The sequence below is a fragment of the Atta cephalotes genome (genome assembly GCF_000143395.1).
Source record: "Atta cephalotes unplaced genomic scaffold scaffold00001, whole genome shotgun sequence".
Lineage (NCBI taxonomy): Eukaryota > Metazoa > Arthropoda > Insecta > Hymenoptera > Formicidae > Atta > Atta cephalotes.
Genome location: NW_012130065.1, coordinates 11,341,849 through 11,357,051, shown reverse-complemented (window position 1 = coordinate 11,357,051; position 15,203 = coordinate 11,341,849). Strand labels below are relative to the sequence as shown.

Below are 15,203 nucleotides of genomic sequence, written 5' to 3'. Positions count from 1 at the left end.
GAGAGAGAGAGAGAAAGCTAGAAAAAGAAGATAGAGATATATTTGTACATATTATTATACTTGCGATCAACGAGACGCGATAAATAGAGAAATGTTTAAATTACAGTAATGTTTAAATTACGAATTTGAAAGAAATTAATAACCTTCAAACTTGTTTATGAACAATTCATAATCGAGTAGGATTTAATTATTTCGATTTTATTTTTGCACTATACCGACAGTTAATTAAATTATTTCCGACAAAAACACGCAAACACGAATTACTTTTTGAACAGAAATATCAGATATTTATGAAGGAATAAAAAATGTGAATCAGAATAAAAAAATGGAGAGAAAATGACGCAAGAAAGATTCAAGATACATTATTTCATTAACAACGTACTTAGGTTGCGAATTTATTCCCCGGTTGACAACCGCATCCCTCTTTTTTCCATTTACCTTTCTTTATACGTAATTCCAAACTAATTTCGCGGATGAGGACGAATGGCCAACGACTCGAACGATCCGACGGCATCCATTGTCAAAGAAAGAAGAAAAAGAATGCCGGACCTATAGAAGGAACGGCGAAGGGACGGACGAGAATCAATTTTCCAGGAGAACGCGAAGGAGGGAGGAGAAACGGGATGCTCCTCACACTCCAGATCGGTCTTAATTGTATAAGTACATCCGAAGAAAGAGAGGCACTTCAAAGATGGGCAACGTATGATCGGCAAAAGGAGGGACGAAGGGAACAGAAAAAGGAGACACGATCGATAGTCAATCTCAATGAAATTTGCACCTCGAGGAGCTAGGAGTAATAGCGCCCGCCGACTCGAAACTCTCCCCTCTCTCTCTTTATCCCTACCCCAACGATCTGGACCACCCCGCCCAGCTGGATTTCCATTGAAAAGCAATTCGTTCTCTGTCAACGAGAGCCTGTCGAGCCAACTGGTTTCGTTTGATACCCACCGGATGATCTCGGAATGGAAATTCAAAGTCGGCGTAAAGGAGAGAGAGGATGAGGATAATAATAACCTCTTTATTATGGCTCCTTGATGATTAATGCCATGGTTGCTTGATCTTTCTCCTGTGAAGGGAGGAAACGTCGTGATTTGTTCTGAACGCGGAAACGAAGAGTATTCTAGACGTCAAGGAGTGATTAATAATTGAAGACATTGCTGTAGTAACCGATCAACAATTCATTGTATGTATTGTATCAATTTTTCCAAAAATATATTTTCATGTATTCAAAATTAATGTAATTATTATAATGATTATTTACTGTACCAATCGCGAACACTCAATGAATTGCTAATGCACTTTACATATATTCATTTAATTAAAATTTAAAAATTATCTGATTTTACAGGGAATGATATCGAAAAATATTGAGAACAGTAATTTACCAATATTAAAATTGCATTATTACAATGGAGTCTGAAGAATAATTAGGAGTACATAGGGAGGATTATTGGTAAGCATAATGATTTCCAGCAACTTGTTAATTTCGACAGTGTCTCGTTTAGTAACGCGCGACAATAGCGTCGAGCCATCGCGGAAACTTCGCTCTTAATCTTCTTATGACAAATAATCGCAACTCTCGGCGAGACGTGCTATTAAAGTTCGAGACTTTGTGAGTCTGGCATCGCCGCGACATCACCGGCGCACTTATTGAAAGACCACTAATATCATGTGAATTTAATGATACGTTAAACAAAAAAATCAATGCACTAGATGGAACAGGAATCCGATGCTTTAATTCATGAGTTTTATTCCGATAAAATACACTGCTCAATTCGATGTCAAATTATACTCTATATATTATAATTTGTAATATTTTTAATCATTTCTAGGTTACCACTTCCTATCACTACTGCTCCTACTCAATATATCATTAATTTAGCAAAACAATGGAATAATTTAACTATTGCTCCTTTAATATTTAAGAGTGTGGTTTCTAGACTTTCATTATGTAATCTTGCAATCCAAAGAATGCAGAGAGTATTACAACGATTGATTAGTATCAAAAATTACATCTCGAAAGCCTTCAGAAATTCTTTATCATGTACATGACGTGAGACACTGATAATAAAATAAAAAAATCAAAAATAACGATTTAAAATTGTCTACTGCCTGGTACTTCGGTCTTAACTCTAAAATCCTAAAATTTAGGATTTTATGAAATGTAGTTAGGATCAATTAAGACTCAGTTCTATTGGCTGATTTTAGGATTTTAGAGTTAAAACCGAAGCATAAATCAAGCATATATAAGGCGATATTTATAATTATTCCTTTAGCACTGAACACATCAATTTATACAGAAATTTTTCTCTGGTCGATTATTTATTTCTCAATACCACTGGAACGCTTTCAAACTTTAGATTAATCTTCTTGCTTCTCGACGTGCATGCGAGACATTCCAGAAATTATGTACAAGCATTCTTCATTCACGTGTTCGCAGGTCGGTACTCCTACGATCATTTTTCATACTCGTCAGTTTAGAATTCACTCGTTTGCAGTAGAATTAACCAAGACGGTGAAAGAATCGATAAAGAGAAGTTTTTAATATTATCGCTTTATATAATTCAGATAATAATTATAATATTCATATAAAAATAAAAATATATACATAAAATTCTTTTTATTTCCTTAATAAATCTTTATCTAAATTTTTTATGTATCCCCTCTTTTTGTAATTTTTAATGATTTTACAATATATTCATAAAAAATTCTCATAATATAATTCAAATTCGGAATCTTTTATCGTGTTTCCTCGTTTTATCATGACTATTATTATATTAATACCTTCCGATCACTATCGTCGCTCTTTCGACCTCACGCTATCTATGTTGCAGGAAACACGCGACTTCCGGGACACCCCGCGTGCAAACAATCTCCATTCGAAGCGAAACGATCAACCCTCCGTTACCTCCGAAAAGCCATTATCGTCCATTCTCGGGGGAACGGACGGTCATTGCGCATGCAAACCATATCCAAAACGATTCAAGTCATCAGAGCGATCGACGCGCGCGAAGGACAAAAAAGACACAAAAAAGATCGATTACTCACATTAACTTCAATCAGCTTCAATCGACAGGCGAATTGAGTGCGGCTTGAGAGACTACTGCCGCCGGGGTTACCGGCAACACTTCCGCTGGAATTGTTGATCGGTACCGTGCCGTTGCTTCCCCCGGTAGAGGATGGTTGAGGCAACGGCGGGCCCTTAGCCGGAAGTAACCCATGGCTGCGATGATCGTTGCCGCCGTGCTTAACTGGTTGGCCAGGATAACCACCCCGACCACCATAAGGCGGTTTGCCGTCGGCAGGTTTGACGAAGCCGCCTCGCTGGTGACTTGCACTCGACGAGGAAGACGCGGCGCTCGTGCCCCGAAGTCCACCAGGCTTCTTGAACTCCGGCCCCGAGGACGGGGAACAGCTTCTGCCAGAGCTGTCCGTGCCCGACTTGTGGGCGGAGGGCGTCGGCGAGGGCGCCGGACTCTGCGGGATGCCACTCTGTTCGATGCCGAACAGGCGCTTAGGCTTATCGAGTAGATGCTTCACCAGCGAATAGTTGCCCAGCTTAGACTGGATTTGTGGATCAGGATTCACCTGAAAAAAGAAAAAGGGTAGAAAAACATTAGTGATGTGAATGAGATCTGTTATTCTATGTCACAACTTGACTTTAACTTCAAATTTTAGAAACTTTAAACATGAGAAAAAATAAATAATTTATATATTCATTAATGTATTCATTAATGCCTATTAAATTCTTTAAATTGTAAGATTTAATAACATTAAATAACAAATTTTTGCTTCTCAACAAGTAATAGATATTTCTTATAGCTTTTTACATCGAAAAAAGATATGATTTTCAAAAAAATTCCATCAGCCTAATTAGAAACTCCAATTTAAATTATTTATGTAACAACGCAAATTTGTAATATATATATATAATTATATATACATATATAATTATAAAAGAGATTTAAATATTTTTTAGAACATATGAAAATAAATATAAAGCTCTTTCATTACTTATGTACAATTTTAAATGAAATATTCAAATAATAAAATTTAGTACAAAATATTTAATGTCAAAATATTAATGATTCTTATGTACAATTTTACTCTGTAAAATAAAAAAAAGGTTGTTAAATTGTTTAAAATTGTAGATTTTTCAAAAATAAAATTCTTAATGTCTTAAAATCTGTAAAAACTATTTTAATTTTTCTTTCTCAGCAGAAAATACATAAAAATCACCATTTATAGTTGAGAAACAAAAACCCTGTAAATTTGTGTAATTAGCTTATACATGTTACTTAAGAGAGTATATAAAGATTAACGTGAGTATATAAAAGCTCGAAAAAACATTTTCGCATAATCTAGATTTGTTAAATGTCAACAGAAAATCCGTTGTTAATAAGTGTAAACGAAGAAAAAGCTGCGCGGCAAATATCTCGCTCGTATCTTAGCGATAAGATTCTTCGACGGATTACGTTATCAATTAGTGCAGTTTTAATTAGAAAACCACAGGGAAAATTCTCAATTAACTTAACGACCCCATATAAAGCTAATTGCTGCTTAAGCTTTCACCGGGAGAAATTCATTCCGTCGTCGTCGGGAAATCGCGGTGACAAGTTACATCTCAGATGATATACACCTAAATAGAACACGATGGTCGTGAGGGGTAATATAAGGGTGACGACATACATAACGAATCAATCATGTCACGGTGACGCTCTATAAGCAGCCTCAGCTCCCGTCATTTATCAAACAAAGATCGGCGATGAGACGATCACTGAAAATGTAATTACTGAAACCGTCAATGGCATTCATATTTCATCCTGTATAGTGTGTGTGTGTGTGTGTGTGTGTGTGTGTGTGTGTGTATGTGTGTGTGTGTGTGTGTGTGTGTGTGTGTGTGCGTGCGTGCGTGTGCGTGTGCGTGTGTGTGTGTGTGTGTGATATTAAATATTAATATATAATAATTGAAAAAATAAATATTTGTTTGGATAGTTATATAAGTAAATATTTACTAAATAAATATATATTTATTTGATACAAAAATCATTAATTTGATTTAATTATCATTTTCTTTATTGCGAGTAAATATTTATTTACTGTAAGTGTTTATTATAAAAAAAATATATGATAAATTTAATTTTTTTTCAGTGCACATATTATATATCAATTTAATTTTTTTTCAGTGCACATATTATATATCAATATTTAATAATATTTAATATTTGTGTATTATGTAACTATATGTCTGCATAAAAATTGATAAAAATTATAAAAATTTAAATAAAAAATTATTTACAAAAATATATAAACGCAGAATCAGAATGTACCAATATAAATCACATAGAAATATATATATTTAAATAGTAAGATCGGCTTCGATCAAAAATAGAATATTTCTTGTATTTATTTAGATTTATTCTTATCGGTTTTCAATATATATTGTTTATAACTTTTTACTGAATTTTTTGAAAAATTTCTTATTTTAATATTTTGATTCGAAATTTTGGGACACTCTGTACATACATTTTCCAGTCGTGCACTGATTGCACGGGCAATTAACAAAAATTAATGTGTCGAGAAATAGACGGCTGCCGAGTTTACGACATATAGTATTCGACTGATAATTAGCGTGTAGCGCGCGCTAATATGAATCACGTTTGTTGTACGTGCGCAATAATACGATCGCTGTTCTTGCCATACCTCGCGCTCGGCGAGCAACCACGCGTTTCGCCTTTGTCTGTTAAAGACAATGAGATCGAATCGCGGTTTAATAAGAAGGTCGGCGAACGGCGCAGGGTTAGTGCGCCAAGAGGGAGAAACTTAACGTGATTAATGAGTGCAGCTATAAATCACGTCCGCTTGTTAGCGCCGGAAGACTTTTTCGCGCCAATCGCACTTGTAATGAAGGCGCTCAATGCGATGCGTTTGAGCAGGAATTTCGGAAAGGAGCAACCTGGTGTGCGTAATTCTTGCACGTGAAAATAATGGTATCGACGACAGGAATGATTGTCGAGAGAACGACTATAGTGCGACTTTATAATGAGGCGATTAGTGAACCATCATCGTTAAATAAAAACGAATATAATTATAACAAACAATTAAACAAACAATTATAACTGAAATAAATAAAAAAGCGCGAACGATGTAAGAAATATTTTTCTATAGAAATGAGTAATATTCTTAATTTTCTTTTTTTACAGTGAAACATATGTTCATTAACATTATTCCAAGTATTACAGTCATGTTTTTTTTATGACATTTCTCTAAATAGATCCACACAAGATAATATATTAATATCTTAATTTTAAACGCCAATTGTGAGAGATGGATGAATTTTTTTAAAAAGTCAAAACCTAATTTATTTCTAATTATTTAATTATTTAATATTTTATTCAAGCATTAATTAAACCGCGCTATATTTATATTTGCCGCTTTCCTTCTGTTTTATTCATTTATAATTTTTAAGTAATAAAAATTGCTACAAAAACACATATCTCTCAAAGCATTAGTCTTTTCTTCTGAATCATCCTATGATAGGGTTTCGTCCCAAAGGCACGACAGGATTGTGACATTGACGTGCCTCATTAATTAAACCCCAAGGTACCACTTCCACGAAGTTTGCGGTAACATAAACGCAAGAGGGAAAAGGAGAGAGAGGCAGAGAGAGAAAAAGAGAGGGAGAGGAGATAGTGAGTGAGTGAGGGAGGGAGTGAGTGAGAGAGAGATGAGAGAAAAAGACGTAGCGTAGGTAAGACCAGGTCAGGGACTTTTCATCCGCCCTGACCTCACTCAACCTCATCTCCGCCTCTAGCCAGCCAGTCAACCACCCCCGCCAATCTCCGCCGCCGTCGTCGTTGAGTGGTGCTCCACGTGTGCCATCCAGCAGCTCTCTGTGCGTACACTAAACAACATGTACGACTCGTAAAGTGCGCACGCGAGGCGGCGTCCTGGTATCGGCCGAAAACGTCGTAAAACGTCCGTAATTATAGCGCGCCATATAACGCCATATTGCGAAAGATGATACCGGCAGGCGATGAAAATGCTGCAGCTCGTGTGCGCACAGGAGATCGATAAACCCTGCTCCGCTTGCCAACGAGACCACTAAGCTCCGAGCACGTGGAGTAAATGACTCTTACGGGGATGGGATATTCTGGAGGAATCTTCTTTGAAATAAATTAACAGATTATAGAACCGATGGGAATTAATGGAAAATAGAAATTCGGAATTACAATACAAAGGCAAGCTTCCGTAGCAGATTATTGTCAAGAGAACATCATTTAAACCTAGTTTCATCAATGTAAGATTATATTTAATCATGATTTAACTTATTATTTTCTAACTCTTAAAATTAGAAAAAGATAAAGAATAAATTGAACCAAGTTTAAAATGTTATCCAAAAAAATATTTTATCCAAGATTCATTCAAATTTTATCCAAAATTTATTTTAAGTGTCGAGTACACAGTATATGTACGTCAGCACAAGAACATGAATTCTTCCCAACTGTAGTTGCGTTTTTTATAATGAGCACTTACAGCGTTTTTTTGAGGGAATACAAGGTTTATTATATTATTATAAAATTATTACAACTGCATTAGGCACGATAATATAAGTACAAAAAATGGCGTCAGTGGACGCGCACGAATAGAGAAGACTCGGAGTCACACACTCGATATCGTGCTTGCGAGAAGATTAAATCGGTTCGGCGATTCCCCACCATCTCAAATTCGTTTTCTGAAAATATCCGATTTTTATTTTCCTCGTCGATCATGATGTGGTCACTAGAACGGCCTCCTTTGACGGCGATCAAACAAAAAAACCGCGGAACCTTTACGATGAGAGATTAGCAGCTGCGGGAATGCAAGTGACGCCAAAATTTTTTCTGATACACCACGTGATCACAAACATGAATAAGATACATGTTCATTCGTATTTGTGTGTCGCATAATTTTGTGTGTCGGGTCCAAGTTTTTGATGCATACGCATAACACTAAAAATTAGAAAAGAATAAATTGATCCGAGATTAAAATTTAATACTCAAGATTACAATTTTATTGATTCTCAGAATCAGAAAAAAAAATAAAAAGTAAATTAAACCGAGATTAAAATTTTATCCAAAATTCAATGTAAAATTAATTTTAATGTTTGATTTTTTTTATATTGGTAGAATCGAGCCTTAGCAATTTGAAAATAAGTATAAGCCTATGAATTTTCTTGGAGCACTTCTAACACCGTGTGCTCATTTCCATCTCTCACAACTGCCTTACATGTAAATTTATCCATGAATCTTAAACAAAGAGAAAAATAAAATTGGAAATAGTCAAGGAGATGGTTACCTCGCAATTGCGCGGTAAAACTTCGGTTCTCTCTTCTACAAACAAGCAGGCTGGTGAGCGATCTCTCTCTCTCGGTTTATCTGCATTCTCCGTATCGTCGAGTGCCAAGCAAATATCGCCGTCATGGTACCTGCACGCGAAAACGCGGTCGTCACACGAGCGGTCGTGCGCGGTATTTATGAGTCTCAACGAATCCGCGATTCGACGCGAATATATGAAAGTGATTCTCGTGCGAGCATCGCGGCTCCGATCAAGAGCGGATATCCGAGCTTTGATCCATTTAACTAACACATCACGTCCGATCGAACTCACATTCGTTGCGTGCGACATGTTCCAATGCGCGAAAATTGTTCTTCGTAGCCACCGCTTCATCATATAAAAAGTTTAATTTTTATTTCTTTGTCTTTTTCTATCTCTTACACATTTGTGTTTCAATCATAAACGTATATAAAAAAAATACTTCTCTTAATTTAGAAAAGAAATTTTTTAAATGCTTGATTATTAAATGATTAATATATGACAGAATTGTTAGTTGAATTATTAATTACACAAAAACACAAGATAACTACAATTTAAACAAAGGAGATAATTTCTTTATAAAATTACACATATATATCACTTTTTTTACTTTAAAAAGTGACAATTAAAAAATTTTAAAAAGACTATTTCACGACTTAACAAAAAATGTTGGCTAATTATTAAATAACATCGGCAAAAGAAATACATTCTTTACATGATCAATTTTATCATTTTCAAATCTATTAAAAAAAAAATCACTTTCTGAATTTAATAATTTTTTATGAAGCTAAATTAGTTCACTTTTAATGATTAATAGGATAATGTTTTCCTAATTCGTTCATGGCAATAATTTGAGAATAACATTTTTTAGTTATGTCACTTTTGCAAGAGAGCAAATATGTAAAGTATGTAAATCAATTATGTTTACGATCTGCCGATCATTACAATCGAATCGCATGAATATCGTTTGAATGCGATTTAAACACAAAGCAGTCGACTATGTATGCGAGTACTGCTAAAGATCCATTGCAACACAATAGATTTCATTACGGTATGAACGATTTGTGTGAGCGCAACTTCTCACTGAGAGAAGCTCAAAAAAAAAACCTGGATACGTTCGAGTCTAAGTTAAGCTTCTTATTCCTAAAGAAATTCGACAAAGCTGCAGCTATTCGCTAGCCCCGCATAATCATGAAAGATATTACACAGAATTCTCATCAAACAAAAAATACTTGTAAAGCTCGGTGCAGTAAACTTTTATACGTAAATACTCCAAGATGCTTGATATCTCAAGAGCTTTTTTTTTATTTAATTTAGTCAACTTTTACTTCCATTTCATTTTGTATTCATTATATTTTACTTTTTAATTCGTTAAATAGTTTAATTTTATTACGATGTTTTTGTGCAATTATTAATATCAATATTTTCAATTAGAAAAAAAGATTCTTTTTAATACAATTGAATATTTAAAAAGCTCAAAAGGATAAAACAAAGACAAACACGAAAGATTAAAAACAATTTAATTGAAAAAAAGACACTATAAAATGTTTTAAAGACTCGTTCTTCTCAACGTTCGTGTTTGCGTTTGATATCATGCGGCATCGCAAAGGTGGATAAAAACACGGTCGGGGTTGCGACTCGTGGTAGAATGAAGAAGGATTTAAACGACCTTTCTCGCTTCTCCTATTCCCACTTTCTCCCTTTTATAGTACGCATACATTCGCATAATATAATGGCTAGTATTACGAAAAAGGGAAAGAGAAAGAAAGAAAGGGAGGAAGACGAACCCGAAGCGAGGGTCAGCGAACCGTTCGCAAAGGATGGGGTTGTCATTTTCTGCGGTTTTTAACGGAGATCGTGGAACCCACAGTAGTCTAGCCTGCACTGATGAAAAATATTAAATACAAAACGATGAATTAACGCTCGCTTGTCGGGTAACGCGTATCAGTAATAAATTAAAGAAATTTAGAAAAGTCTTAAGGCACAGTTGATTAATTTTAGAATCAAAAGCGAAATAGATAAACTATTTTATCCCTATCGATGAATTTTTTTAGCCTTTAAATAAGTAGATGATAATTTCAAGATACACAAATTGATAGGTAGAATGCTCAGAACATTCCAAAAAAATTTAATTTGATAATTATATTTTTTACAGGTAGATATATTGTCAAAATTAAATTTATATAACAATTTTAATGCAATTATATTTATTTACTAGTGTATTATATGTTACAATTAAACTTACATTAGTTATATTTTTATGAAATAGAGAAACATATTAATTAACTTTGAAACTTCTGGGGCAATATTTTTTATTTTTCTTTTTAAAACAAGATTTCAAAGAAAATTATAATAAACCTGAGAAATGATATTCCACCCCATTTAACCATTTAGAAGTTACATAAATAAATCGAGTATCAAATATGATAACAATCAACTTGAGGAAGTCTAAAACAGTCTTAAAAAGATAACAATAATGATTATCCTATCTTCATTTTTATCTTTATATCATTTGTTGCCGAAATGTCTGACCATCTTTCGCTGCAAAGGCTATTCACTTTTCCGACGAATAATTCGTCCGTAACAGTGCGGACACGAGGCGTGTAAATTCGCCCTGAGCGACGAAAAAGCCGCAATAATTTTGAGGACAAGGCAGGTGGACGTCTCGTTTGAGATTTCGTGAGCCGCGCGGCACGTACGACTCCTTTCTTCTTCACCTCTCTTGGCCTCTACTTTGGTCTCTACGGCTCGTCGAGAGAAAGATATATATTCTTGCTCGGCGGTGACGGCACTTGCCAACCCGTTCGCTGACCCACCGGTGTGTACGACTGCTGAACACCGCCGCGCTTGTTCATCTGACAGCTGCCGCAGTGAAGGCAAATCTCACCCGAAATCTCAATCCCGTCATCATAAACCGTCATTAACGCATTAGTATAAAGACAAAGAAGAAAAGAACAATTTTGCTAAAATACACAGAAAGAATGATTTGTTGAGATATCTTAAAATTTAATTAGATATAGTACCTTAAAATTTAGTTAAATAATTTTGTTGGACTCAAAATAATTATGTTGAACATTATGAGCAACATGAGCAAAAAAAATGCTAAAAAAATTTTGACATTCTAGGCAATCATTTTGAGCGTCCTACATAATTATTTTTGGATCTAACTAAATTTTTTAATTCTTCAGTAAAATTGTTCTTTCCATTTAAGTATATATCTAAAATTTATCTAGATAAAGATCTGAAAATAATTTTTTGTTGGACTATCAAAATAATTATCTAGAACACTCTGGATAATTGAGCAATGTCAAAACTTGTTTCAGTATTGTTCGATTTTCCATATAATCATTTTGATTAAAAAAAATTACTTTCAGATCTGTATTTATAACTAAATGTTTAGATTCTTCAGCAAAATATAATATAAATATTTTTTTCCATATATCAATATAGACCGAAATGAATAAATTAAAGCTTGTTCTCTGAATGATAGTATCAAAAATGAAATTCATAATTATTTTTAAGTATTAAAGACCGTCTTAAGATGCTAGTAAGACTGGTGATTGGTCTATAACATCTTAATATTGCATACGATTTATTTTTCTGAAGTATCTAAAAATTTAGTTTCGAAAATAATTTAGTTTCAATCAATATAATTACCATAGGACACTTAAGTTGATTGCTAGAATAGCACAAAATGTTTTGCAGCATTGCTCATTATGCTTTAATTTCCTATATAAATTATTTTGATGTCCATCAAAATTATTTTCGGATCTATATCTAGATAAATTTTCAGATCCTTTAGTAAAATTATTCTTTCTACGTACAGATTGGAGATTACGCGCTCATTTCTTTACGCGCCAGTAATATGCTCCGTCATTGCGCTCGCCTTTATTACGACTTTCCGCAAAATCGCATAATGATTCGCGTATCACGTTTACGAGGTTGTTGACTACGATAGGCTAATAAAAATATTCGAGATATACAATATTCTAGATGCAGCACGCCTACATCTCGACACTCATCGTACGCTAATGCATAGATACTTGTGCGAATAATTTATCATCTCAACTGGATCGAGTATATCATCCGAAACGCAGCAACAAGATAAGATATGTGTTTGTTATTTTAGTCGTGATAAAATCAGCACTATTAGCAACTGCGCGACTATTTCAATCCCATGATTGATATATCTAGTTATATATGATCAAATATTAACTTGATATAAAAGATTAATGTTAAGTTAATTATTTGATTTCAAAAAAGAAAAGTGCACATGGAAGAATATAGAAGCATGTTGAATTTATTTAATTGCGATATATACATGTAATATCATTAAAATAAATTGTATTTCTAAAAAAATTCTTTCTCTCCTTATTGGTAACTGCACTGTTAAATTCATAATATAATATATAAAAGAAATTATATATCCAATTTAAATTATTTTTTTTATCATTCTTATAAGCCGCTATTCGATACATCGTTAATTTAACTAAAATAAACAATTTAATTCAAGAAATGTATTAAATTTGACTGAAATTTAGTGTAACTCCTAACTAAGTGTATACTTAATTAATATAAACGCTGTTTACTTTAAAAAATTAAGCAATTCATAGAAATGGTTTGATTAAATAGGTGCTTTTTAACCCCATGTTTTGCATTAAAATAATACATTTTAACTTAAAAGTGAAAAATGTTACTTAATTCAAGGATTTAAGTTTAAGTCTTTAATATTTAACAGTGTAATTTCGAAAATCTCTTGGTAAACTTCCGAAAAATTCTATATCTACTGCAATGCTATATTTAATGGCGCTTAAAAGAACTTATCAACATTTTAAACAGTTGTAATTAACCAATCGTAAGCGCCGCGAAGAAAGACGAAGTCTAATGAAAATAGAGTCTGAGCAAACATAAACACGAAACAAATTAATAAAAGTCGACCTTAGTCTCGCGAGTAAAGTATTAAAATCATCCCTTTCACACGTTTCGTTGTTTCAAGCCCATTCCCTCAAATCCTGCCCCTCGTGCCTCTCGTACTACGAGAACGGTGAAAAAAGTGTGAAGAAAAGAGAGGAAAAAAAATTGGTAGATAGAAGTCGACAGAGGGCGGAACAAAAAATCAAGGGGTAATGAAGAGAGCGGCGGGCAAAGAGGGCTGTGCAAAAAAGAAGTCAAGCTTTTGCATGTAAAGGACTGCCGTCTGCGCGACGGTACTCTTTCCCTCCCCCTTTTTCCGCCCCTCTATAAACCCGTTTCCATTCTAAAATGATACGTGCCTGGCATCGCTTTCTCGCGTTTTGCCCATCGTCGTCGTCGTTGCCGTTGTCGTCGTCGTCTCGCTCCATGCATGTGAAATTCACATTAAACGGCCAACGACAACGGAAACGACATGACGACTGGTGCCATAGATTCGCAGATCGTAAGATGAAGAATTTATTTCTGTGAATGAGTAATTCACAGAAATAAAGTTTTTCTCTATTTCTCACATTCGAGTTAAATCGTTCGGTATTCGTGCGGCTCGCTACCGATCTTTATCCATATAATTTAATGCGAGACAAGTTGACATGTCTACCGACATTAATTTCACGCCATATCGCGTGTTACTCATAAATAAAAAATATTTTTATATTTCTATTATAGTATTATCAAATATATCGAGAGACTTCTGACATTATACGGATCACTGCTGCCGAAATTTCTAGAGTTTTTATCGCGAGGTTATTCTACTGATAGCTGACGAAGTCACGATAAAATCGAACGAGAGACACTTTCCACGGGAGAAATTCAATATTTATTGTCAAATTGGATGACGACGAATATATCAACAGATGAGAAAGATCGCCGGATAGCATCAATGGAACAACAATAATATTACAGTCAGACCAACGAGAAGAAAAAGAGAAAAATTTGACGGGGGAGAAAAAAGGTTGCCTGAACAAACGCTTGGGGACTGTGTACTGACGGCCGCCGCATCGTATCTCCAATAACGAAACGTCTGTTCAATATCGAACGTCTGCGTACAGACATACAAAGCTGTCGCGCCGAAAAGTTAGTAAGCGCATTCGCATATCGCACTATAGTCTTACCAGAATTGCACAATTCCTCATCCTAAAATATATTCTACAACTTTCTTTGATTTCCAGACAAAATTTCATTCATATTTTCCCTTTCAACAATATTTTGAAACATTCTTGTAATTTAGTTCTGATTTAGAAACCATCAAATATTTTGTCAAGAGAATAATTTAACATAGCAATGTAAATTACTATTAATGTTACTGAACATGTTTGCATTTAATTATTAAGTTTGTAGTCTCCCAAAACTGCGTAGATATGATGTACGAACATTAAAATTCTTTAAAAAATTTTAATTTTCCAGAAAATTTTACAAATTTCTTAGCTTTTCTCTGATTTTCCCCGACTGTTTTTAATTTCCTTGACATTTCCCTGATTTCCAGTTTTGTAACAACCTTGCTTACATATGTTGCTTGCATGACGCTTGTAAGTTCTCTCTTTTATAACGTATAAGTAGACGTAAATGTTTAAGCTCTACCAGCTACAAGATTTTCGCAGCGAGGAGCAGAATCGCGACCACTATTTCCTCTCCAGCTGGACGCGGACGACGTGGTCATTTTACGGTCACTTTCCACGAAAATCATGAACACGGAGAAACTTGCACGCACTCCAATTAATTTATAACTTTGCTCCTAACGACATTTCTACAAGCCGCATCGCCGTAGTCTGACAGATTTCTCAGCTTGTCAAGGGTGAGTTAACTCACTCGGCACGAGTGTTTTGAGCCGGGAGATGCCTCGAGACATACATAACAGCTTAACAGCTTTAGCAATCTCT

The 15,203-nt window shown here is 34.5% G+C and overlaps 1 protein-coding gene across 1 annotated transcript in view; it reads right to left on the bottom strand.

Annotated features, from left to right (window-relative positions):
• Positions 1–15,203, bottom strand: part of LOC105618729 (AF4/FMR2 family member 4) — a 223,657-nt gene that overhangs the window by 105,233 nt on the left and 103,221 nt on the right. The window contains exon 3 of the mRNA XM_012200263.1: positions 3,049–3,588. Coding sequence (XP_012055653.1) covers positions 3,049–3,588 — 540 coding nt within the window. The remainder of the gene's footprint in view (positions 1–3,048; positions 3,589–15,203) is intronic.